This window comes from Parasteatoda tepidariorum, chromosome 11, assembly GCF_982258835.1.
Source record: "Parasteatoda tepidariorum strain Cologne lab strain chromosome 11, Ptep-v5.0, whole genome shotgun sequence".
In the NCBI taxonomy this organism is placed as follows: Eukaryota; Metazoa; Arthropoda; class Arachnida; order Araneae; family Theridiidae; genus Parasteatoda; species Parasteatoda tepidariorum.
This window is the reverse complement of record NC_141765.1, coordinates 86,581,350-86,609,016: the sequence shown is the minus strand read 5'-3', so window position 1 is coordinate 86,609,016 and position 27,667 is coordinate 86,581,350. Positions and strand designations below refer to the sequence as shown.

The window sequence follows — 27,667 nt, the reverse complement described above, 5'->3', positions numbered from 1 at the left end:
AAGACTTTTTTTTTAAGTCTCTTTTTTTATATATATTTAAAACCACAAGTGGTACTGTGGTTTAAACCAGCCAATCTTCCCAATTTTACGAAAATTTCCATAAAAAATGCTTTAAATGCAATTTTTTTTTAAAAAATTTCTTACGTATTTCAACAGCAATTATTACTTTCCTAAAGTTTCGTTATTGATAATGTAAAGCTGAAGTGTTTGTCCTTGGTTGATAAATTTATAAGGACACCATGCATTTCAAAGTACAGTAAAAGCAAAAGGGAGAAAAGTTAAATCATAAAATTTACAGAAATGAGGGGGGGGGCTAATACAGAATGTTGCACTGTGCAATGAAATTTTAAAATCCTTTGCGCTGAAAAACATATGAAGATCAAGGGGAGAAAATGGTTTATGTCCAATTTTTGAAAAAATGATGATTGGAAGATTACTAAGTTTTGACAAATCAATTGCATTGAACATCAGTTCTCCCTGACAGTTACTACTCAGTGAAGATATGCCATGCTGGAGAAAACTGTTCCTGACCACACATAGACAAAGAAAAGCACAGTGCAGAAGACAACAGGAATACAAGTGAGAAAGTATTTATTTTGAGGGAAAAAACTGTTCTTTTCCAAATAAATTTTCAAATGTCTTTTTCTCAATACCAAAATTTAAAATTTTGTTTTGAAATTTTAATGGAATGTAAACAAATACTGTGATGTTCATGCATATTTTTACAATTTCAATCAAGTGCGTCTGAAAAATCCTCAAACTTTTAAATTTGTCTTTTTCCTTAAATAAAGAAAAAAGTTTTGCTTATTTTGGTTGTTAAAAAGTGCCCTGTAAATGGGACTTTATGCTATATTAATTGTAATAATTTCATGTTCCAAGGCTGCAATTAAAATAGAAAAGTAAAAATTTATTGAGATCCAAATTATTTGAAAAACAGGAAAATAATGAAATCATTTCACTAATAAATTACCATTAATGCTTAGCCAGAGATATGGGCATTATTTTAGTTTGTGAATTTTTATAGTTTTCACTATTATTTTTTTCTTTTGGAATTCCTATTAATGCAAAATTAATAAACTGTATAAAAACAACTTAGGTAGCCATTTTTCTCTCCATAAAAAAAATCTGCTTTGAAGAGACTAAAGAAATAAATAAGGATACCCTGATTTTTTTTCGTGTTAATTAAGGTAAGCTATAGCAAATATATATAAAGTGAAACAAATAAAAATTCATATTAAATTAGATCATAAAAAAGTTAAAATTTAGTTTCATGAGAAAAAAAGGTTACTGTAATTGAAAAACTCTACCTATCTTCTTTCTTGTTTATATTTATACATATAGTTTAAAGAAATTTATTTCATACAAGATATATCATAATTTACATAAAATATGCCATGGAATGTTTAAATACATAATATCTAAAGCTTTTTAAATCATGTATCAATTTCTTTCGATCACAGATTGATAGTTATTACATCATAGTAGCCAATTCTTCTGGAAGATTTTATTTTTAGAATAGTAGCAAATCTTATGTTCTTTGCTCATTGATTTATGCATTGATTTTGAAATTATTTTGATTACCACTATGTATTTAAATTAATTAAACATTATAAAAATGCATGATAATTATGATGGTTGGCTTAAGTGCAGGCAAAATACAAAAGCTATATATTGCCTATATTTGTAATATGATATAGAGTATGTGCTTTGTAATTGTTCGCAATAATTTTTGCCAACTTAAATAGTGAAATATTCTTGATTTTGATGTTATATATATAAAAAATAAAATAGTGTATAGTGTTTACATTTATGGATACTATGAAATTTTTACATGAAAAAATTTAGAAAAAAAATACATACAGAATAATAAAGTAATGTTATTTTAACATAGTAACTATAAATTTATTACCTGGCTAAGAAAAATAATTTTAATTTTTTTCATTTGATTCAAAAAAGCTTTATGTTCTTTATTTTAAGTTTAAAATTATTCATCTAAGGTTTTGGCTGTTTTTTTAAAGTAAGTAGTGATATCTGTTCATTTCTTTTCAATTTGTTTGGCGATTCGAGATGATCTTTCCTCTTCTGAACATCTTCATTTCTTTACACTATAAAGCATTTTTTTGACAAGAGTTTGAAATTTTTTAGTTGAAATTTATTTACTATTGTTGAAAAAAGGAACTTTAGAGATCCAACTTTTTTAAAATAATGGGGGGAAAAAAACCAAAGTGAGGAGAAAAATAAACTTATAAGGACCAAACACTAAATGCACTGACAGCACTAAAAAAATAAAATAAAACATCTAATTAAAAATAGAGAAAATCTCACATAAAATTAATAAGGCTTAAGGATGTTTATGGCTAATTTAGAAAAACCAGCTGATGTTTTTAAAAATTATCAAAAAATTTCTTAAACTAAATCAAAATTTTACAAATTAATCATCACAAAATGTCTTCTATTGACGATTATCCTCGCATCATAACAAAGAATTTCAAGTAAAAATATAATTCCATATTTATTATCAAAAAAATGTCTTCATAGAAATCTTTATTTTATAAGATTGCTCTTGACTTGATGTTAAAAGTAACTTGAACTGTTATATAATATAGGTTACCATTACATATATTTAACAAGTAAAATTATTTCCTGTATATTACTCTTTATTGTGACACACATTCTGTAATCGTAGCTTTAATTTTTTTTTTTATCCAAATTGAAGTTAATTATCGTTCACATACAAGTGATCATTCAATTTGTTATGATTAACATACTAACAAAATGTTCTTTCTTAAAACTATAATTATTACACATTTTGTGAAAACTGGTATTTTTTTAAAATATCAACTTCAAAAATAATATAAAATTTAGATGAATGAGCAACAGGCAATTACAGGAGTTTGGGAGTGGAGCAAGTAAGGGACGGAACATTCTAGTAAATTAAAATGATATTGGAAAACTTTTGATAGCAAGCTAAAGTGTTGATAAATAATCATTATAATTAAAAAAAAATATTGAGCATAAACTTAATTAATAGCTACTCATTACAATTATAGTAAAAAAATAGCTACTCATTACAGTTATATTGAAAAAAGATAATACTTGTACTTTGTTCTAATTGCAACAAATTAAAAAAAAGTAATTAAATGAAAATTTTGTAAAATTATGTATAAACTATATAAATTTTTTAGAGCTTTTATACTTTTAAATTAAAAATAACATATTGGAATTTAAAAAAGAAATAACTTAAGAAAATTCTGAAATTTTAGAAAATTATAAATGGGTAGGGACACGCACCTCTCTGACATTATGCGAATGCTCACAATACCTTTAATAATAGTCGGAAAATAAAAAAAGATTCATAAATATTGACAAAATATAAGTTCCTATCATAAGATTCTATCAGAATACAGGGTTGCATATAATTTTTTTCCGATCATTTCAGAAAGCCATAATAAATACATCAGGAATGAATCTTGCATTAAAATGTTCAACTTTTTCAACAAGTATTTAGGAAGTTAATCCCAGGTCCACATCAGTATCTGTTTGTATTTGCACTAGAAATCATTAGCCAAACACAATGTCACAAAATTTATTAAAGACCATAAGTAATTAGTATAAAATAGCATAATCAGGATTGGTCTTATTTTTGTATTTTACCTTCGTCCTAAACTCACGTTTCCCTTCTGTAAAAGCTCTTTTACTTAAGAGACCTAAAACTTTACAATAGGGGGTCACAATGAAAGATATCAATTTACGTCATATTATCAAATATGAAAATTTTTCATATAAAATTAATGATTGCTATGAACCAAGGGTTTACTTAATTCTGCCTCTGTTTGGTTCAAGATACATTTATCTACTATATCTGAAATAGTTTCGTTTATTATGGATGGTTAATCAATAGACAATCTATGTAATGAACAGAAGGAAACATTGGTTTCAATATCACCATTTATTAGACATTTTTAAGTAAAGTTTTCTCAGAACAAGACCATGAGTTGCACTAAAGGAATGAAGTCATTAAAAAATGAAATGAATCAGAAACTATCCCTAGTTCAAACTTAAAATTACTTCTTGATAATCTATATTGCCATATTCTAATTGAAGAGTTTGCTTTATACTCCATATTTTTAGGAACTCTAAAAAAACTGAATTTAATCTAACGTTTAAAGTTGGACATGATGATATAAACACAAGCCTTTGGAATGAAAATAAAAGTGAAAAGAGAGAAACTTGAGTGTCCTGTTAGTTAATTTTATCATTCACACTGCCGGTATTTAATTCCATATGATTAACATCCATAATTTTCTCACAACCTTATGCATAAAAATAAAATTATAATATGCCATTAAAAATTGAGATATGATTTTTTAATAAAATGAGCATTGATTTAAAATAGTTATTCCTATTTTCTTAATAGCTTTTATTATTATGTTACCTGAAGCTGAATATAAATTACAAACATCTTAATATAGCAAAGTCATATAGTTAAGTTTAATACAAGAATCAGATTAAATTGCTTTTTTTTTTCTTCCAATAATTTATTTTATTTAGAGAGAACAAAGTTTTCAGTGGGTATATTTATTAATATTTAATTTCACATGCTGTATATTTAATTTCACATAAAAGGAACATATCACATAAGAATTTTGCTTAATTTGTATCTCACTGTGACAAAGTTATAGATTTAAATGCATGGTTGAATCATATTGCATTGTAAGAAACTCACTGTACTACAAACACTTCTTGTGCACAGTAAACTACTTCTACAAATATTTCAATTCTTCGAGGTTCTTTCTCTTCTGGCCCTAAAATGAATGTTGCAGGATGCACTTTGTTTTTAGAATCCACACATTTCAATGAATACATCCAAGTGATAAGAGCACGTTCATCACCTTCTTTATCTCGAAATAACTTACGAATTTGGGCATAATTAAATTTATCAGCATCAAAATGTAAAAATGACACTATGTCTCCAACATGAAAATCAGTTCCGTGTGAAGACATTGCAATAAGCTGATTTAGATGCAAAGGAGATTTTCTTAAAACTAATTCAACACTTTTCTTTTTCGTTTTCTTACTTTTAGAGCGAGGTTTTCGGGTACGATGTCTCAGGTTGATTCCTTCCACGAAAGATCGAACGATGGCACAAAAATCATTAGAAGCAGGTAATCTGATAAAACAAAAATTACAAATTACTTGATCATCTTCATTTTTAAGCCACATTAAAGCAGTGGAAATACTGCACACAATACATTTTGGTTTTTTCTTTGGAGGCATGTTTGGTAAATCAACTTTAAAAACAAAACTAAAACTATTCAGAATTTTGCGGGAAAGTAAATACGGCGTTGCCAGAAGCTGATTTCCAAATTTCATATTTAATCAAAATTTCAAATAAATAATCAAAAACTAGAATGTTGCATGGCTGCCAGATTTTATAATTAAGTATACCTATTTGATTAGCTGTAACTATTATAGTTATTATCGACATTGCGTAATTGTTTTTTTCTGGTTTATGGATGGTGTTTTCAATATAAATGTAAACAATAACAATCTCGAGCTCCTTACCTGCTCTAGTTCCGGTTAGAAAGTTTGCAGCTACTTACTACAGCTTATTCTGCGAAGCGATATTTTCAAACAGATAAATTTGTTTTCAATAAAAGAAATAAATTAGATTATTTCCGAGCTCAAATCTGCCGTATTTCATATGATATTAACGGCATATGTTTCCATAGACCAGACTGCCGCAGACTTTGTGGCGGGAAGAGTACCTATCTTAGACAAACAGTTAATATGGGTGATTCTTTTTAAACCTGACAATTCGGACCAAAAAATTTCTTCAAATTTAAAGTCTTCAAAATAATCTAAAAAAATTTTTGTGTACTTCTTTAGTAACACTTATTAATATCTTACAGACAGCAGTGTAGTTTATTGACATTTGTTCGAGAAAAAAAAAAAAAATAGAAATTCACCAAATCTTGAATGCCAGGAAAATGACCTATTAGCTTAAAAGTTTAAAAAACAGTCATTTTAAGTTAATAGTGAGTAACTTAAGTCTTTATGTTAAATGGATCATAAATTGCTTAAATTAATTCTTTTTGTCCACTATAGAAAGAACATTTTTTGTTGCTGATATGTACAGAATAAAATTTTGTATAATAATCAATCATTAAATAAATAAATAGCTTCGATTACATCCAAGCACATTACAATCATACATAAACTTGGTATTAGGTTAATATTTGCTTTCCCTCCTTACAGTATTAGCAGTTTAAAAAAAATTCTGGTAACACTTCAATGTCCTGGCAGTCATAAGCCAGGATAATGACAAATTAGCCATTTTATAGCATATAACTTAACTTCATTTAATATTTTGACCTAAGACGCTTATATTCTGCAGAAAACTACAGGATTTCTAAAAATAACTCAGATAAATCTATGTAGTTTATGTTATTAATGATTTCAGGAAGCCAGGAAAATGACAACACAAAAACCTACTCACCTTGAAAAATTTTTGAAATAGATTTTGAACCAGAAAATTGGTTTTTTATTCATGCAACAAGACATGTTCATATAGGAGGGCATCTAATCAATCTATTAACATAAGATATTGATTGTTGGCTCTATCTATTTTGGTTATAAACCACTAAATAAAAGTAGCCAGGAAAATGACAGATTTTCTTGGGACAAACAAATTATTGACAGAAAAAAATTAATTTAAACTAAGTTTTTGTAAATAATATCCTCTGCGTATATTCTTGAAATGCTTACACCGGTTAAGATAAGAAAAATTAGAAATTGAAAAATTTATGGGAAGTTTCGAAGCTAGTTATTATTGGAAACATTGTTTGGGACATGTCAGGAAAATGACATTTTGATATTCAATTGCATTTTTTAACTATACAAAACAGCCAATGCTAGTGCAAAGTCATTTTAAAATGCTAACAGCAATGCTATTTAATTTTTTTAGAAAAAGTTCTTTTAGTATAGTAAGCAAGGGAGTGAATTGTCATATTTCGTGAGAATCACCCATATACAGGGGTCTGTCCAGACATTTTGTGAAAGGTCCGTTTTTCGTGAAATTGTGAAAAAATTACTCACATTCTTTCAACCAGGGTCCGCTTTTATGAATTTGTGCAAATAGGGTCCGTTATTGCAAAAAAAAAAAAAAAAAAAACTTTTTCAATGAGTTTTTAAATTGTAAAGACATACAAGATTATGCTCAACACTGTAAAATTATAATTAAAAAAATTAAATTTAAAAAATAAACAAAAATTGCTGTTTCTAAATTAGAGATGCAACATACAAATATTTGGTATTTAGCCTATACTGCTGAACGCAGAATATTCATTTCGGACGAATAATGGAAGAATCGTCTGCCGAAGACAAAACTTAATTCGTTTACATCCTCCATCTTTCTTGTTTTCTGCCCTGGAAAAGGTTTATTCGATTAACAGAATAATAATGTAGATGAACAAATTTGTGAAGGGTCCGATTAAAGAAAAATCATTTTGTGAAGGGTCCGTTTTTAAGAAAAGATATTTTGTGAAGGGTCCGTTAACGGACCCAAATTTCTTCTAAACAGACCCCTGATATATATGTATATATATAAATATATATATATATATAGAGAGAGAGAGAAAGAGAACATGGAAAATATTAAAGTTTAATGAAAGGAGAAAAGGATCTCTTAATTTTCTTGTTTCCGGCTTTTTAATATATTTTTTTTAATAATTTTTCTTCATTTATATTGTATTAATTAAATCCTTAATTTTCACATAAATCTGAACAACATTTTATCTAAGCATGTTTTGGTTAAAAATAATAATTAAATAAAAATGAATAGTTAAAATGTTTAATTGGTTTAGACCAGTGTTTCCCAACGTGGGGCCCACGCCCCACTGGGGGGCATTTTGGTTGTTAAGGGGGGCAATTCGAAAATGGACTCGACCCGAGTTTAACCCTTTTGCTCCGGGCCATTTAAATGCAATGCTAGATTTCGGTGCCAAAATTGAAAGTAAAAAGCAAATTCTTAAATAATTGCGGCCAATAAATATTATAAATTCGTTTGACGAGACCAAAATTTCAACTAGATTTTTGGCGTCGTAAAGTTAACTTCCCTGCGGCAGACGGCAGGCTCCGCGTGGACCCCCGCACGCTTTAAAATTTTGCTAAACAATGCAGTTGTTCGCACCTGAAGAATAAACGAAATGAGTGAAGATATTAAAAAACAACTTGTTGAAAAGCTGAAAACAAGAAAATTCTCAATGCAAATAGATGAATCAACTTTGATAGACAGTGTGGCAGTATTGATAATTTACGTAAGATATATTGATAAAGGGCATTTTGCTAAATAAATGTTGTTCAGTAAAAGATTAGAAAGCACCACTACCTCCAAAGATATATATAATAAGCTAAAAAACTACTTATATTTCAATAATATACCAATGAAAAATATAACATCTTGTGCTGCAGATGGTGCTTCGAATATGATGGGCAAGAAAAATGGTTGCTTAAAATTGATGAAAGATGAAAATCCTGAAATGATTCTTGTGCATTGTGTTATTCAAAGGGAAAAGTTGGTCGCAAAAGGCATCTCGCCTGCTCTAAATGAAGTACTACATATCAGTAATAAAGGGTATCAATGCTATAACACTCGAAATGCCAAATGTGAGCGTCTCTTCAAGCTATTTTGTGAAGAACAAAAGGCAGACCTTTTGAGTCTTTTACTTCACACTGAAGTAAGATGGCTCTCAAAAGGGAACTGCTTGAAAAGATTTATGGAACTGTTCGATACTCTTAGTGATTTTTTAAGCGACAAACCTGAAATGAAGTATCTGTTAACTGTCGATGGTAAAGCATTTTAACACTAGATTGCCTAAGGAAGTCATTTTGACTGCTTTTAATTTCAATTAGAAAAACAATGATGTATATAATGACACAATTTCTTAGAATTTTGTGACTTTTTGTGCTACATATAATTTTTTTATTGTTAATATTTACTAATAACTTGTTATATAACTGTAAATAATATAAAAATTGTTAAAAAATTAATTTTAAACAAATTTATTTACGCATTCACAATGCAGTTATTTTGACTACTTTTGGGCAATATAGGTATAATATTAATTTTCCGTCCTTCTAGTGTTAAGTTATTTAGCCGATATCTTTGAAAAACTAAATATATTAAATAAACGACCTTAAGGGACAAATAAAACTCTTGTTGATGCGAAAGCGACGATATTTGGCTTCATTACCTTTATTGAGTTATGTCAGAAATATATTAACAACAAAAGCTTTAAACAGTTTCATTTGCTGCAAAAATGTAAAGTACATGATACCGCTTTACTTGTTATTGTCATCTAAAAATTCTCTTGACTGATTTAAAAGAAAGATTTTCTGATTTAAAGAAAATTGATTTTCCAACATGGATGAGTCCCGCTGTGGACTGACTGATCGTTAAGACACGGTTCCCAGAAGATCACCGAAGTCAAGCATCGCTGGCTGCGGTCAGTGTGCGGGTGGGAGACCACTTGAATCAGTCTGAGTAGTGACCGAGGGTGTGCGGTATGGGTCCTCGTTAAACTGTTCTGCCGTAAAGTGCTCGACTTCGCGTGCAGGTCGTTGGGCCACCGAAGCGGGGGTGCCATCCCCTCTGCAGAGGATCAAAATTGTGATGGCTTGTCTTCGGATCATCCTCAGGGATGCTTCCCAGACTGTCGCCAGTAGCCCATTGTGCAGCTCTAGTGTGACGTAAATTAACTACAACAACCAACATGAATGGTGTAGCTAATGTTAGTGAATTTGTCTGATATATCAAATATGCAGTATCAAGAAGAACTCGCAGAATGATGAGTCAGTTAAAACTTTATTTAATATAAAAGGAGTGATGGCATGGCTTTGCGAGGAAACAGAAATCAAATACCCGAATTCAACCAAATGTGCAAGAAAACTATTGTTACCGCTTCCATTTTCATATTTAGCTGAATGTGGATTTAGTGCTGTAAATAACTTACTGGTAAAAAAAGATATCGTCTGGATATAACACAACGAGGAGACTTAAGCTAACCAAATTGAAACCTAACATGAAATCTCTGTTCAGCAAGCATCAAGCGCAAGGATCTCACTAAATTAAAATATTAAATTACTATAGAAAAATCCTTATTAAAATTATTTCGAATTTGAATTTTTCATTATATGTTTTGAAAATTTACTTACTGTGTTTCATTAACAATTTCCTAGTGATTTATTCCTAAAACCTATAATTTAAGTTTCTTAAGTGAACAATTCAATTTTTTAATATTAAAAATTATGTATATGTTACATAGGGGGGCACAAGATTTTTAGAAAGGCTTAGGTGGGGCATGGCACAAAAAAGGTTGGGTAACACTGGTTTAGACCTTTAACTGTAACCTCCACAACTCTCATGTTTAAAAGTATAATTTCGGCATTTTTTCAAATGAGTCTTAAGCGAATTGTGCAGTATTTTTCAATACTTTTTTGTTTTTAAAACAGTAAGCCACGCATAGATCATTTCAGCCGCAATTTGTTCAAAGGCTTCAATTTGTTTTAAATAAGAATAATAATTTTTTGCTATTATGCACTACGTACAGAAAGTAATTGAACTCTCAATTTCTTTTTATTTTTGTTTAAACTCTCATCTTTATTCTGCTACTGAATTTTCTTTTGCTCTTTTTTTTTTATTTTATTTTTTGCCTTTATTTACGATATAAATCACACTTAATTCAAATCAAACACTAATTTAATTATTAAGTAATTCATTATTAAGTAATAATTGTTTAAAATTTTACTTAAATTTTGAAAATTATATTAATAAATTTATTAATTAAATACAATTTATTAATTAAATAAAATGTATTAAAATGTATCATTTTCAAAAGAAAAAAAGCCAAACATTTTTTTAATTCCTGTTTAACTTTACTTATATTGATGCTGTGAAGACAAACGAAAATAGAACACTTTTAAACTTCGTGAATACAGTAAGAATGCTGTCTGAAGCATTTTCGGTTGATATCGAAAGTGTTTCACTCTTATTATAATTTAACTTTACTTATATTAATGCTGTTAACAAAAACGAAAATAGAACACTTTTAAACTTCGCGAATACAGTAAGAATGTTGTCTGAAGCATTTTTGGTTGATATCGAAAGTGTTTCGCTTTTATAATTATTTGAATTTGCATATTTCTAATAGACATCTCGTTTATTGGAATTTTTAATTACAATGAAGAATCATTAATAAGGTAAGAAGTTTGATTCAAGTAATACTTATGACAACTTTATGACATATATATTCTTATACGAGTCAAGTGGATTTTGTTTCATGAATAAAATGTGACGAAATGCATATGTTACCCTGAATGACCGAAATCAAGAGAGTGTCGAATTTCAGTGGTGAATGCAAGCGATCATATAGTCTCTTTGGTGAATGTTCGAAATATTTGATTATTGTTCGAAATATTTTTTTTTTTTTTCAATGGCGGGCACTTGGTGCTATTGTCCATTGTCCACAGAAAGTGCCAGAACTGCTAATTCTCTTTTCGTTACCCAGTGGGCACCTGCGGCGAAGCCACGGCGGTGGAACAGCGTCGCCCACGTCACACTACCACAACCCGTTTATAGGGCGGGTCACATTCACACACAAAGGAGAAAGGACATAGAACACAGATAGAGGGAAAGAAACATCCATGCCTTGCCCGGGATTCGAACCCAGAACCTTTCTGATGCAAGGACAGTTCCCTGCCCCCTACACAGACTGGTCGGCTTGTTCGAAATATTGATATTATTATATTTATTCGACATTTTAGAATATATTAAGAGAAACATCCGGAGTGCCAGGCAAATATATACCGGACAGTGGCGCTGAACCTTTAAATAACACCAATATAGGGTATACCGGGCAACTAGACCTAGTATATATTTCGAACAATTACCAAAGCGACTCAACATTCACCGGAAGTCAACAACCACCCGATTTGGTCATTCATAGTAACATTTACAACCTACAATTTGCAAGAAATCCTAAATATTAAAATTTGCTATTTTCTTACGTTAAAATTAAATATCTAATTAATCAAACAATATTCTATTTCATTTGTTAGTTTTAAAGTTCTAATCCTTTCAGGGGTGGGGGAATAAAAGTTGCCCCACTTGTGTTCGACAATATAAATCAGCTTTCCGTTATGGTGTACTTACGATCTGTGAAAAAGTTATAGCTTTCGAGGGCTTCTTTTAAATGCTTTTTTAAAAAGATTTTTAAACCTGTAATTGTATTAGAATCCGATCGGTAATCTATTAATGTTTCGGTAACCTATACGAAATAATTGAAAGTAAAATGCCGCTATAAAAGAAATGGGAATTTTTTTTAGACAAATAAAATTGTATTGAATAAATTATTAAAAGGACACTATTCATTACATTAAAAATTTATTAAAAAAATTACAATAGTATTTGCTATCAAGCTTTTTTCACCTAAAGAACGTCTTGTATTTGGACATACTAGTCATAAAGGCTGGGCGATGGACTCACGTTCGTGAGAACGAGGGTTCGAATCCAGCCGGTGGAAGACCCCCCCCCCTCGTAGCAAATGGTGACTAGTACACGTTAAATCTGCTTGATCACAAAGTCGTCCTTGTTCCCATAACAAATTATACCTCTGGTGGAACTGAATTGGAGATGGATCGTTCTCTAGTTCAGGTCAAATGAATAGAATTATGAATGGGTCCGTCCTATAAACGGGTAAGACGAATGGGTGTGGCAGAAGTTGAATTTTCGGTCATAGATGGTTCCATTCGTAAACAAGAACAATCGCTCCCCTTCTGCCCTCATGGCCGCCAACAACAACAACAGTTATAAAACCAGATTATTTAATAAAAAGTGCCATCACAACCTTTTTTTCTCTGTCATGGTCAATGAGGCCGTGTAGTTTTGAAATAAATATTTGCAAACTTTTTTTTTTATTAATTGAGGTATATTTTAGATTTCTTACGAAAGTGGGAGTTCCTGCTAAGATACGTACGTATATGATTACCCATAATGACGATTGTTTATAATCTAACCAAACACAAATTAGTTTTACTTTAATAAAATAGAAAAATAACTGAAAATAGGTTTTATTTATGCTGAAGACAAACTGCTAAAACTTATTTAGCTCTTTATTTGAAAAAAAAATCTCAAACAATAGTTTATTTCAATACAAAACACTGAAACCATTCGCCACTAAATTTAATTAAAAATTTAAAATAATTTTACTTTCACTGTTTTTTCACAGTTGAAAATTTGTAAATGAATAATCATATGTTTAAACAAAACTTAATGCTGATTCAACTTAATCTAAAGTTAATGAAATAAAATTTCTGAAATTTTGAAAGATTGCAACATATGCAATTTAATTTTTTTTAATGAAAGTTACTTTTCTCTTTAAATTTTTATTCAACTAAATAAATTTTTGAGTTTAGCAAAAGTTAATTTTATTTTACAGTTAGAAATTTTGAAATAATCTCATTTATATGAAAGTCAAAATTCAATGGATCCAAAATGAAATTGACCCCTTTTAAAAGTGACAGATTAAATTTTAGGCTTAAACTACTATAAAATTTAGAAATTATGAATAATCCTAAATCGAAAGAAATATTTAAAAACTAATTTTTTACGAAAAATATCAATTTATAAAAATCAGTTTAATATCAGGGGTCTGTTTAGAAGAAATTTGGGTCCGTTAACGGACCCTTCACAAAATATCTTTTCATAAAAACGGACCCTTCACAAAATATTTTAACTTAAAAACGGACCCTTCACAAAATATTTTAACTTAAAAACGGACCCTTCACAAAATAATTTTTCTTTTAATCGGACCCTTCACAAATTTGTTTATCTTCATTATTATTTTGTTAATCGAATAAACCCTTTCCAGGGCAGAAAACAAGAAAGATGGATGTAAACGAATTAAGTTTTGTCTTCCAGAGACGATTATTCGTCCGAAATTAATATTCTGCGTTCAGCAGTATAGACTAAATACCAAATATTTGTATGTTGCACCTCTAATTTAGAAGCAGCAATTGTTGTTTATTTTTTAAAATTTAATTTTTTTAATTACAATTTTAGCAGTGTTGAGCATAATTTTGTATGTCTATACAATTTAAAAACTCCTTGAAATTTTTTATTTTTTTTTTTTGCAATAACGGACCCTATTTGCACAAATTCATAAAAGCGGACCCTGGTTGAAAGAATGTGAGTAAGTTTTTCACAATTTCACGAAAAACGGACCTTTCACAAAATGTCTGGACAGACCCCTGAATATTATGCGTGTTTTTTATATTACCATCAAAAAAATGTATAGATTTTAAATATCGAAGCTTGTACATTACAAGTGAAATGAAACTGCAATCGCAAAATTCTCCTATTTTGATAACTAATTTAAATTGACATAATCATTGAAAATTTTAAGAAGATTTTAAGCTTGTTAGGTGAATTTTGGTTTTATATAGTTTGGTTTGGTAGGACAAGCCAGTATTCATTTTTTTTAAAAAAATTTGTAATGTACTATGAACATTTTCAGTGGCGAAATTTTTACATTACAATGCAAATACATCAATATGCATAACATTTGACATCTGCATTAAATTTGATAAGTAAAAAATTTGATAAGTTAATTTCATACTAATCCAGTCGAATGCATCTAAAAAGTACAGTACATTACATTTAATATTAAATAAATAAAGACTGTTTCAGTATTCTTAAAATAAACTAAGAAAATTTCAAAATGTACAGTTTTGGTCATGTCAACCTAGCTGATACAATTAAAAAGAAAAAAAAAATTAGCTTAAAGAAAACAAAATTTAGGATTTCTGTAATTTCCTTACTTTTAATACTATATTTTAGTTTAAAGTGAATTTGAGTACAATTTACTAGCAATTTAAAAATAACACTCTATTTGCCTTTTAGTTAGGGTAAATTTTCCATGCATTAAAAATATTTGGACAAGGAAGTCTTGATTTAAGAAGCTATTAAATGCAAATACTGCTAAATTGCTCGAACTATTGGCAAGTGTCGGCCTAATTCAGAAATTTCTGTTTTTATTACTAACTATTTTAGCACATAATATTTTTAAAAAAATCGGTGTCAATTAAAACTTATTTGCAAACTTGTTTTAAATGTTAAGAATGACTACCTTAAAATTTTTGTATGGTAATTGATCTATATTTAATGCTAAGAAAGTTAGAGCTCCAAAACCATGTTTTTCCACGCGCTCCAGAGCAACAAAATTAAGTTACATGTCTTTGTTTGGATTGATTTTTTTTTTATACCCGTCATTGAGCCTCCGCCGCTATTTTCAGTTTACGTCTCCCCATGTTCAACTCCGTAGCCATTTAATTGTTAAACCAATCCAGAAGACAGAGGAACTCCTATATCAAGCATTTGGAAGAAATTTGCTTCCGTAGAGAACTTTTTGATGGAACTAACCGGTGACTGCGGTACATTGAGAGGAAAACCTCCCACGGTTAGTCAGACGGGAAAAGGATTCTAACACATGATCAGTCTACCCCTGAGGATACTTTACGTCAGCACTGTGGTCAGTGCAAGTCTTGGGCGGAATTCGTATCGACCAGCCATCATTGGGATTCGAACTTGGGTCATCTCATTATCTGGATTGATTGAAAGAAAAATTGCTTCCTGTCGATAGTTTTATGTTAATTTCATTTAATAATTCAGTGGTAAAAAATATATGAAGTTATAATAATGCAATCTTTGTTTTGAATTTTCGATCTTGATTTTTTGAAACTTGGAATAACTATTATAATAATGTCGAAACTCTTTGTATCAAAAGAATGTCTAGGTATCAGGGTTCTTGATTTTCTTGATTTTTTAAAAAAAATCAAAAAATCATTTTTTCTAAAAATCGGATTTTTTTGATTTTTATTCAAATACACTGTAAGAACTTTGATTTATGACTAAAAAACTTTATAAATGTTTAATCAAAATTAAATTAACAGTAAAACTATGTTATAAGAATATTTTAGAAGCTCCAACAACCCAAAACAATTTTTCATTATAATACATATCTTTCAATACATAGAATCCATTTTGTAACAGGGCATGATTGAAATTTGAAGACTAGATGCAATAGAATACCTTAAAGCAGAGGTCCCCAACCCTATGCCTGCTGGCACCATGGCGCCCGTCGATCGGTCTAGGTGCGCCCGCTGCTTGTGCCCAATGATAAAATATTTCAGTTTTCCATTTTCCTATAAAATGCTATGCAAATACTAAATACATATATAAGTACGCTAGCTCAGTAAAGGCAAAGTACTTGATAGATTTCTAAATTTAGCTATCTTGCAGTCAAAATCAAATATTTTTAGAACTAAGAGATCCTCTTTGGCTAGCAGATTTATCTTTCCTAACGGACATAATGGAAAAACTAAATAATGTAAATTTAGAGCTGCATGGAAAGGGAATAGTGATATAGCAAGAATATAGCAAAAGTGATAGGGGCTATAAACTCGTTCAGAGCTAAGTTAGTTTTGTGGATATCACATTTAAAAATGAAGTCTCTTGTGCATTTGCCAAACATGAAAAAAATGATAGGTGACAGTGATTTATCAACATTTGTCATAAGCCTCCAATTGCTTCAAGATCAATTTGAAAAGCGCTTTCAACAATTTAATGTCATCGAGCTTTAGATCCCCTTTTTTGTAAATCCTTTTTCCAACCAAATAAACGTAACCGTAATAACAGCATACATTTCAGAATTTCTTCAGGTAAGGCGAGAAGAAGTGGAGATAGAAATTTTGGGATCTTCAGAATGACATTATCCTCAAAACTATTATATCAGATAAGAAATTCTGGATATAGTTGACAGAAATAATTCCATTCTTAAAAAGAGCAGCATATAAAATAAAGTCGTTTTTTGGTTCATTATACTTGTGTGAATCGCGGCTTTCGGCAATAAATATCATAAAATCAAAATATAGATCCCGACTTACAGATGAACACCTTGGCTACTGTTTGCGAGCAGGAATCTCATCATATTCTCCCAATTATGAAGCGCTGACCAGTGAAATGCAATGCCAAAGATTATATTGACTGTATTTCATATATTTTAAAAATAATTTTTATACTTCGTATGTTTTGAAAGCAATCTAGTAATAATTTAATTTACACAAGATTATTAATACTAATTTATATTCCTATGTTAAATTAATTTTTAAAATTAAATTTTTTGTGCATTATATGTAGTGTGTATTATTACCTACGACTATTAACTATAAATTTATTTTGAAAAAATAAATGGTGCCCGCCATTCGACCGATATTCTGGTATTTGCTCTTAGGTACAGAAAGGTTGAGGACCCCAGCCTTAAAGAATACCTTATAACTATTCAAAGTTTCAATTACCAAACCATAATTTTAATTTAAAATTGCGATTTCTTTAATGTTAATTCAATGCTATCAAACGACGAAGTAAATAAAAGAATCGATAAAATTACTATTAGCTTCATGTTTATCAAGAGGGAAGGAAAAAAAAAAAAAAAAAAAAACAGAAAATTTTACACTTACTGACGCTGATTTCAGTCTTCCATGTGACTTAACCGAAAACAATCAGCAGTTCTAGTACTGAAAATTTAAAATTAAAATTGAAACTAAAATGTTTCCTCAACACTTCGAATTGTAGGGTTGCTGCATCTCATTTTTCATTCAATAAAATTGAGGGGGCCAATTAATTCAATGCCAATTACGGGATTCGACTGAATGAAAATCGGCGGTTTCGGCGAAAATTTTGACTCCTTATTATCCATATTTAAACTTAAGTTCACCAGCTTTCCGAAACTCTTTAAAATTATTATCTCCGATTTTTAGAAATGGAGTTACAGCTGTTTTTTTTCGTATGCAAACTGACGAAACCGGAAGTAAATTCACTAAAACGAAACTAAAAACTAAGTTTTGCTTCGAATATTTGAACCCTTATTTGTTTGAATATACTATAGATAATAAACATAAATATAATTCATTTTCGAATAATGAATTTTTTTGTCGTTGTCAGAATTTCCTTACATTTCAGAATTTTTTTGCTTCTTCTGAAGAGCGTTTATTTTGAGAAAATTTCTTTACGCTGACACGCATTACAAAAAAAAAAAAATTATTGTAGAATTGTTTGAAATTTTGAATGCAGATGTTGGCAGAATGGTTTGAATAATGCTAGAGATGTTTTAAACTAAAAATCAAGGTCAAAGGCTTGAATTTGTTATTCTTATCAAGTTTTTAAGTAAGTTAGGTAGGTACTTTATTTACGCCGCACTAGAGCTGCACAATGGGCTATTGGCGTTGGTCTGAAACATTCCTAAGGATGATCCGAAGATTCGCAATTTTTGATCCTCTGCAGATGGGATGGCTCCCCTCAACTCATGCATTAGCATTCAACTCATGCAACCCCTCAACTCATGCATTGATTCGTCTAACACTGAGGATATTTTACGTCATCACTGTGGTCAGTATGAACCAGGTGCGGAATTCGTGTCTTAATATTGATTGTGTTTGTAGCAGCGATTCCTTTTTAAAAATAGCACAAGGGCTTAAATAAGCCGCAATAGCTCAGGGGACAGAGCGTTCACCGTCCAATGAGGTAAACCGGGTTCGAATCCCAGCGAAGGCTTGTCGATGCGAATTCTGCATCCGGCTGACGTGAAATATCTTTAGTGGTAGACGGTTCATGGGTAAGAGTCCTCTAGTGGTCAGACTAACCATTGGAGGTTCTCGTGGTCTTCCTCTCCATGTAAAGCAAATGCGGGATAGTTTCATCATGAAGTCCTCCACGAATGCAAATTTCTCCCAAATACTTGATCCAGGAGTTCCCTTGTTTTCTGGATTGGGTTCAAAATTACAAATCTACGACATTGAACCTTAGCAGTCGCAAACCCAAAAAATTGGGTCGGCTGTTCAACGATGGTTATAAAATAACATAAAACAACAAATAAATCTTAATTTAGATCTAAACTAATGGAGAAAAAAATATAAAACTAAACTTCTATCGTTTACCTTAATGTGCTAGAAGTTTTTTCTTTTCTTTCCTTCCTTTTTTTTAACTTATAAAGCTTATATTGAATTTAATAAATTAGCTTAAATTGCAAACTAAAAAATAATTTTAGTCTTAAAATAAAACGGCGGCGAATAAAAATTACAAAATATTTCGACAAGTCTAAATTAGCATTATTTTCAATAAATTTAACAAAACAAAAATTCACAAACTCGTGTTGTAGTTATTTAACTAACAAATTTATTAATTGTTAAAAAATAAATTGATTGAAATACCGAACAAAACAGTTTTTGCTTATTTCTCCAACATTCAAAAGCAGATGTAATTATTAAAAAAAAACTCATAATTCTGATTAATAAGTCTGGAGAATTTTAATTCAATCCTATCAAACGACGAAGTAAATAAAAAAAATCGATAAAATTACTATTAGCTTTATGTTTATCAAGAGGAAAGAAGAAAAAAACAGAAAATTTTACAATCACTTGCGCCGATTTCAAATTCCCAATGTGACTTAACCAAGAACAATCGGCAGTTCTACAACTGAAGATTTTTTTCCTTCAGCAAAATTCAGATAATTATTAAAACACGCCAATTAAGAGATCCGAATGGATGAAAATCGGCGATTTCGACGAAAATTTCTATTTCTTATTATCCATATTTAAACTTCACTAGCTTTCCGAAACGCTTTTAAATTATTATCTCCGATTTTTAGAAATGGAATTAAACAGTCGTTTTTTCCGTATGTAAACAGACGAAACCAGAATAAATTCACGAAAACGAAAGAAAAACTAAGTTTTGTTTTGAGAATTTGAACCCTTATTTGATTGAATATTCTAGATAATAAACATAAATAAAATTTATTTTCAAAAATTCCTTTTCGAATAATGAATTTTTTTTTTGTTGTCAGAATTTCCTTACATTTCCGAATTTTTTTGAATCTTCTGAAGAACTTTGATTTCTAGAAAATTTCTTTACGTTAACATACGTTACAAACAAAAAATTATTCATAGAATTTTTTGAAATTTTGAATGAAGATGTTAGTAGAAAGATTTGTTAGCGATGTTTTAAACTAAAAGTCAAGGAATAAGCTTGAATTGGTAAGTAAGGTAGGTAGGAACTTTATTTACGCCGCACTAGAGCTGCACAATGGTCTATTGGCGACGGTCTGGGAAACATCCCTGAGGATGATCCGAAGATTCGCAATTTTGATCCACTGCAGAGGGGATGGCTTTCAACCAGGGTCCTGCTTTTATGAATTTGTGCAAATAGGGTACTGTGATTGCGAAAATTGCTAAAAACCTTTTCAAGAAGTTTTTAAATTGTAAATCGATACAAGATTCTACTGAACAATTGCTGCAACTAAATTAGAGATGCAACATACAAATATTTGGTATTTACTGTTCAACTTAGAATATTCATATCGGACGAATAATGGAAGCAAAATCACTCACATTTTTAATAACTTCAATTGACGTATTTTAAATAACACAACTTAGTAATGTATCACTTTTATTGTGCTGCGCATTAAGTAAACTTGAACAATTCTTAAATTTATAATATTTTACTTAAAAAATTGCCAGAAATTAACTTTTATTTACATAATAATCCATTAATTTTATGAATAATTAATTGATTAAGAATCATAAATTGATCAATTATTTATTTGCAAAAAAAGTAATAAAAAAGTATCGTTTAATATCAATAAGAATGTGCACACGATGTTTGTAAAAGTGGAAATATTTTGTAGAATTCTATATTTGGAATTTAAACTTAGGGAAACTTGGAAAACTCGAACCGTCTTTCTTTTTTTTCACCCCCGGGAAGCAGGCCCATAGCCAGGGGGGGCGTCGGGACAAATCCACCCCCCCCCCGAAATTCTGGGATTCAAACTTTTTCGTCTTTCTTTGAGCCTCTCAGTTAAAAGAAAAACAAAAACTGTTGAATCAAACCTTTTCCCAGTACACCACCTTCGCTAGTGCATCATCTTCACTTGACCTTGTGGCTCATCTTTCCTTCGGTTAGACTACTCCCCCGAAATCAATTGTTTTTCAGCATATTAATTTATGCAATTTCCGAATCTACGCAGATTTCATTGACATCGAAAACTTCATGGGAGAAATGGAAGTATGGGCATTAAAGTGGAACCTGCTTGAATCCCTTCTCTTAGTAAACCAGATACGGCACTTTCAGCAATGGAAGAATGTGACAGTCATTACAACATTTATTGCTTGTTATCAATATTGGCTACGTTGCCCAGTGGCGTACGCAGAATTTTTTCAAGGGGGGAGTTCATAATTTTCTGAAATTACTAAAAGAAATTCGAGTATGTAATAAAGCCCTATTATTTCCCTAATTTAGACAGCTAACAATTTTGACTTTTATTTAGACAGCATTGTGTAGTTAAATCTTGATTTGATTTTTTAAGTTTAAGAACATAGTGTAATATCTTCTCGCATGTAATATCTTCTGAAAAAAGTCCAATGTCCTATGGGTGGGAAGTAACACTTTGAGGGCCACTTTCACATTCATCAGATTTTGTTATGCTAGAAACGTTTTCTTCAACGGAAGTATAACATTTCTGTTCAATAGAAAAACTTACATTGGTACCAGATGCTGTTACATCACTCATTTCAGGTCGTGATTTTTTTTCAGAATGATTAAAAATTGTTAAATTCTTGCGTTTTGGCAACCTAAAGATCCAAGAACAGCAAATATATACATATATTTATTGGCATAGAAATATCCGCTATGCTACGATCTCAAAGTTTCGAGCGGGAATGAATAACTTCAACGAGCACAGTATCTCCAATGGTATTGTTATTGATTTCTTCACTAGTCGAAATAGTGGCGACGACGGGTTCGGCGATTGAATGAACTTTTTGTTAAGACAAAACGAAACAGATTTAACGACGAGCTCCGAAAGACAAGCGGCAGTGATAACTCTTAGTCTGACTAACTAACTCCACTGTACTCCGTTCCCCCTTTTATATAATTTTTCACCGCATCTTCAAAATTCTCGAATTGTCTCAAACACGACAGAACGTCTAGGATTCCAGAATCATCGCGTAAAGACCTCGCGAATGATTGCCAATCTCGAAAACTATCGCGACTGGCAGGACAGAAAGGAAATAGCACGTAACAGTATCCCGCGAATTTGGTTTCAAAAGTACAACTCTATTATAGTAAATGCTTTTTCAGTGAGAAATACCGTGAGAAAAAAAAGTAGGCATAAGGCAAATAAAAATATATAGTCTTAAAAAATTATAGCCCGCTTAATTTCTTCTAAAATTTCTATTTTTGATATTTTGTCTGAGCTCAAGGGGGGTGTTTAAACCCCTAAACCCCTCCCTTGCGTACGCCCCTGACGTTGCCAATCACCACAGCAACTGCAGAAAGAACTTTTTCTACTCTTAAACGCGTAAAAACAGCAACAAGAAATGCTACTAAAGAAGAAAGGCTAACAGGGCTAACTTTATTAAGCATATTTCGGGATATTCCGGTTTGTCGTAAAAAAGTAATCGAAAAATTTTCTTCAAATCCCCGTCGCATGTCTTTGTAAACTTTGTTTACAAATTGATTATAATTATTATGTAATATTAATTGAAAAGTAATTATTATGTAATATTAAGTGAAAAGTAATTATTATGTAATATTTTTTAATTACTAGTTTAACTTTTGCAAACAGAATAAACAATATTTGTAACGATGTTTTTCCCCCACTTTGCATGTCTGAAACTATCCTTGCTTCTTACCATATCCCCCCCCCCCCGAAAAAATATCCTGGCTACGGCCTTGCCGGAAAGGGTTTATTCAATTAACAAAACAATAATGAAGATAAATAAATTTGTGAAGGGCCCGATTAAAAGATAAATTATTTTGTGAAGGTTCCGTTAACGGACTCAGCTTTCTTCCAAACAGACAGCTGATAACGTTACACTAAAATCATATTTAAAGTGCTTACATTTTTGAATTTTAGAAACTTTTAATTTCTTAACTTTAAACATAAAATTTTCAAAAAATTCAAAATACGTATTTTTTTTTTGCAGAAAAAATTTCTTTCACAGTTATGAATACGAATAGACTGACTGAATTTTTTTTTACATTAATCATTTAAAGCTTATGACTAAAGCTTTTTTTTTCGAACGTAAAATGAAAATACTCATTAACATATTTCAAATTTTTAAACTTGAAAATTATTAGATGACATGCTTTGTAATATACCACATTTCCTGTATTTCACACTTAGAGCAAAAAAAGCACTTTCTTTAGATTTTGTATTTGAGCTCATATATCAAATTATATCTAAATATTTTATTTTAATCGTCGTTGAACAGCCGACCCAATTTTCGGGTTTACGACAACTAATCTTACTCAATAGCCTCTTAATTTTGAACCCAATCCAGAAGACAAGGAAACTCTTGGATCAAGTATTGGGAGACGTTTGTCTTCGTGGAGGTCTTTTTGATGGAACCAACCCGCAATTGAGTTACATGGAGAGGAAAACTACGAAAACCTCCCACAGTTAGTCTGACGGCAAGGGGACCTTAACCCATGATTCGTCTAACACTGAGGATATTTAATGTCAGCACTGTGGTCAGTGCAAACCGGGTGCGGAATTCGTATCATAATATTGAGTAAGTTCGTAGCAGCAATTCCTTTTAAAAATAGCGTAAGGGTTTAAATGTGTCGCAATAGCTCAGGGGATAGAGCGCTCACCGTCGAATGAGGTGAACCGGGTTCGAATCCCAGCGAAGGCTGGTCGATACGAATTCTGTATCCGGCTTACACTGTCCACAGTGCTGACGTGAAATAGCCTTTGTGGTAGACAGTTCATGGGTAAGAGTCCCCTTGTGGTGAGACTAAGCATGGGAGGTTCTCGTGGTCTTCCTCTCCGTGTAAAGCAAATGCCGATTAGTTCCATCAAAAAGTTTTCCAAGAAGGCAAATTTCTCCCAATACTTGATCTCTTGTCTCCCGGATTGGGTTCAAAATTGCAAGGCTACGTTGTTGAACAATAGCAGTCATAAATCCAAAAAAGAAAAAGTGGGTCGGCTGTTCAACGACGGTTATAGGATAAAAAAAAAAAAAAAAGATTTAAATGAGTGCGCTGAACTGAACTCAAACAACATCGCGAGCTAAGTGTGGAAGTCACTATTATAAACTTTGTCTGTCTGAAAACCTCCTTGGTTGAGGAACGCCCATACTTTTAATAAAGATAAATTCCCCTAGTATCAAAAGATCGTCCTAGTTGAAATAATATCGATCAATTTATTGCTTACAATTAATTCTACAAGAAATACCTTTTCAAATAGTTCAAAACAATTTTTTAAAAAAAGCGATAGGGGTGCCCAACTGTTCTATTTTTTCATAAATTAATAGAAAATTGAAAAATTTGAAGTTTACTAAATGAATAATTCATATATGCTTAAGAGGAGAGATGTATGATAGTATAAAAACTTCATTTGTTTCAAAAATTAAGAAGGTTGGAAAATGTATATGTTTCTAGCATTTATATATATGTTTCTAGCACGTAGGCGCCCATTCTCAAGAATCACCAGACATCACATATAGAAAAAATTTCTCGTCTGGTGAGTCTTGAGAATGGGAGTCACTATTTGAGAGCTCGATGCATGTCGACTATTATCACCTTTATATTTTTTTAAGCAAATTAAGTTTTATATTATCAAGTATTACAGAAATGTGATTAATTTTTCATTGTTTTAAAAATTCTCAATTGGAACAAAGTAGCGCTTTATATGAGTTATTATTCTGCACCTGACACGAGTTAACAATGCGGTGGTATCAAAAATGACTCGAAATCAAACTTACTAAAGCAAGAATTATACATGGAAAACTGTCTTGCAACCACTAGAGAAATTCTGTCCATTAAATAGAGCGAGTTAGAATCCCTGTGGCATTAGTACTAAAATCAAAATTCATTTTCATAAACAATTATATGAATAGGGTAAACCAACCAGTGAAGGAACACTACCCAGTGAAGGAACATTTCATATATATTGATTAAAAATAAGAATTTGAAAGTTTTTCTTTAGATTGATTGGTAACAATAGCTTACTGCCAAGCAATAGGAAGTCATCTAGCAATGTTTTGGATTACCTGGTCAAAATAGACTTCTCAGGAAAAAATTTTGAATTTGTTATTATCTCTGCAACACCTTGTTTCTTTGAAAAAATTATAAGGAGTGTTTGTATTTATATGTTTGAAGTGGAATTAATTGCATGTAATAGTTTTATTTTTCTCACTGTGAAAATAAAAATTCAAAACATAGTTATTGAAGTTACGTTTTATTTTTTTTAAGCATCATAGCATAATAAAGTACTGAAATAAAGGGGTGTTTATTCACTGGATCACCAAACGATGAAAAACCAGTGAAGGAACAAGTTAATGAAAATAAAAGATAAACTTTAATTTCTTGTACCTTTCAAAGGTTTTTACAGTGTTTTCACTACAGCGCGAGAATCTCGCATATTTTTTTCTTTTCTCGCATTAAAAAATGATTACCGCGAGAAATTCGCGCACTCTATAAATCAATTTCAAAATTCGCGAAATTCTCACACTTTGGAAAAAGCTTCGAATTACGTCATTTAGAATAAAATCAGTTTCACTTTTCTTCCTGGATCTTCATTATTTTCAACACTTGTCCCGTTATCTAGCTTCCCTATTTACCAGTAGGTATTGTTCAGAACCTTTTAGAACAACAGAACACAACCCCTCCGAACCACGGAACCCCTTTCAGAACACATTTCTCTGCAACCACGTGTTTACTGTAGGTATGGTTTTTCATATTAGACGTTCAAACTTTTTTATGCACTAATGTAAGATGGACAAATACCTAGTAAAGACAAAATCTTCTATGATGATGCAGCAAAAATATTCAATGCTTTAAAAAATAGAAGACGTTAAAGATGTATTATAATAAAAGAAATGATTTTTTTTCCAAGTCTATTTGTATTTTTTCAGTTTTTAGAAATCTCACTTAACTTTCTGAAATCTCACCCTGTTTTTGAGAAAGGGTGAGAAATTGTCACCCATTTTTTTTCTATGATGAAAACACTGCCTTTAGTGATGTTCCACATCAAAAGTATGTTAAAAATACGAAAAACAACTTCTAACCAGTGAGGGAACAGGTATGTTCCTTTACTGGGGATAGATTTCCCAGTGAATGAACAGTATGTGCTAATATGTTGACACTTTAATTTTCAATTCATGATAACAAAAATAAAGTTAACATCTTCCAAGTATTTATATGTTATAATTTCAAGAATAGGCTTGTTTTTAAATATTTGTATGGCTTATAAATTCATAAAGAGCATTAAAAAATAACCAAAATTAAGTGTTCCTTTACTGGGTGTTCATTCACTAGTAAGAGCTGTTCCTTCTACTTACTACTTGTTATTTGAACCTCCAAAACTTTAAAACAATATTATGTAAGTTCTCTACAATTTTTTTACATAATTTGCAATTAGTAACAAATATGTTGACACTGTCATTGATCTAAAATTACGAATTTTGAAATTAATGTGATTTTTTTTTTAAAGGTAAGCAAAGCTTAAGTGTTCCTTCACTGGTTAGTCTACCTTCAAGGTTTAGCATGAAATAAGCATAAATAATCTAGAGATTTTCCATAATTTAAAGAAGTAAATTTGAAAAATTAACATTTTTCTTATAGAAGATATGTTACGATAACAAAATACCTATAGAACAAAATTGCAATTTTAATGAGCAATTTTAAAGTGTCGAAATAAGGAAAAAAATTAAGTTCCAAAGGGTGGAATTAAATATCTTCAGATCATCTTAATTTCAAAAACATTAAAAACAACGATTTAAAAATATTAAAATACTAATTGAAGCTATTACGAATAAAATTGAGATTTTATTTCTAAACTCTTTATTTTGAAAGTATAATTACAGTTTTGGAAATATTTTAATAAAATTTCTGATTTAATTTTCGGCATAAAATATATTTATTCCTTACATTTGAAAATCAGACTTTGTGGAATACATAACTATAAAAAAACTCGAAATATATATTTTCATGCTCTTACAATATCTAAATACAAGACAAGTTATTTTATCCTTACCCTTCACACGCCATCAAAAAAGTTTTGCTTTTGCTTAAAAAACACAAATTTTAAGATTTACATAAATAAAATTCATCACAAGATAAAGGAAGAAATTAAAGTAATAAACTTAATCAGATTAAAAGATAACTTACTCTCTGGAATTCATTGTGGCTTCTTAGCCTAGGCTAATTGAGGTTCCTGGGTCAATCCAGACCCTTAATCCTCGATAATAACAAATAGAAGATAGCATGACACAAAAAATAGTTTACCATAACAATGGTGCAAGGATTAATAATAGGGTAATATAATAAGATACATGAAATTTTATGCTTGATAGCATAAAAATGAATTGGTTGCTGAAAAAAGGTGAGAGAGAGAGAAAAATGTTTAAACAGAAGTTTAAATAACAGAAAACATGTATTACTCTCTCGAAGTTACACAAATCGAAGTAATAAAAAATGCTTTATCAAATTTGTAACTAAAATTAACTTATGTGGCACAGCAGGAGAAAAAAAGAAATGTTTTAAAATCATCAA

General features: G+C 30.4%; 1 protein-coding gene across 1 annotated transcript; it reads right to left on the bottom strand.

Moving 5' to 3' along the window:
• Nucleotides 1–3,930: 3,930 nt before the first annotated feature.
• LOC107450533 (GATA zinc finger domain-containing protein 1) lies at nucleotides 3,931–27,659 on the bottom strand. Its single transcript, XM_016066350.4, has 2 exons — nucleotides 27,284–27,659; nucleotides 3,931–5,170 (listed from the first exon to the last, which is right to left on the bottom strand). Exons 1-2 carry the CDS (start codon nucleotides 27,295–27,297, stop codon nucleotides 4,723–4,725), a joined length of 462 nt encoding a protein of 153 aa, XP_015921836.1. The 5' UTR covers nucleotides 27,298–27,659; the 3' UTR covers nucleotides 3,931–4,722.
• Nucleotides 27,660–27,667: the final 8 nt, after the last annotated feature.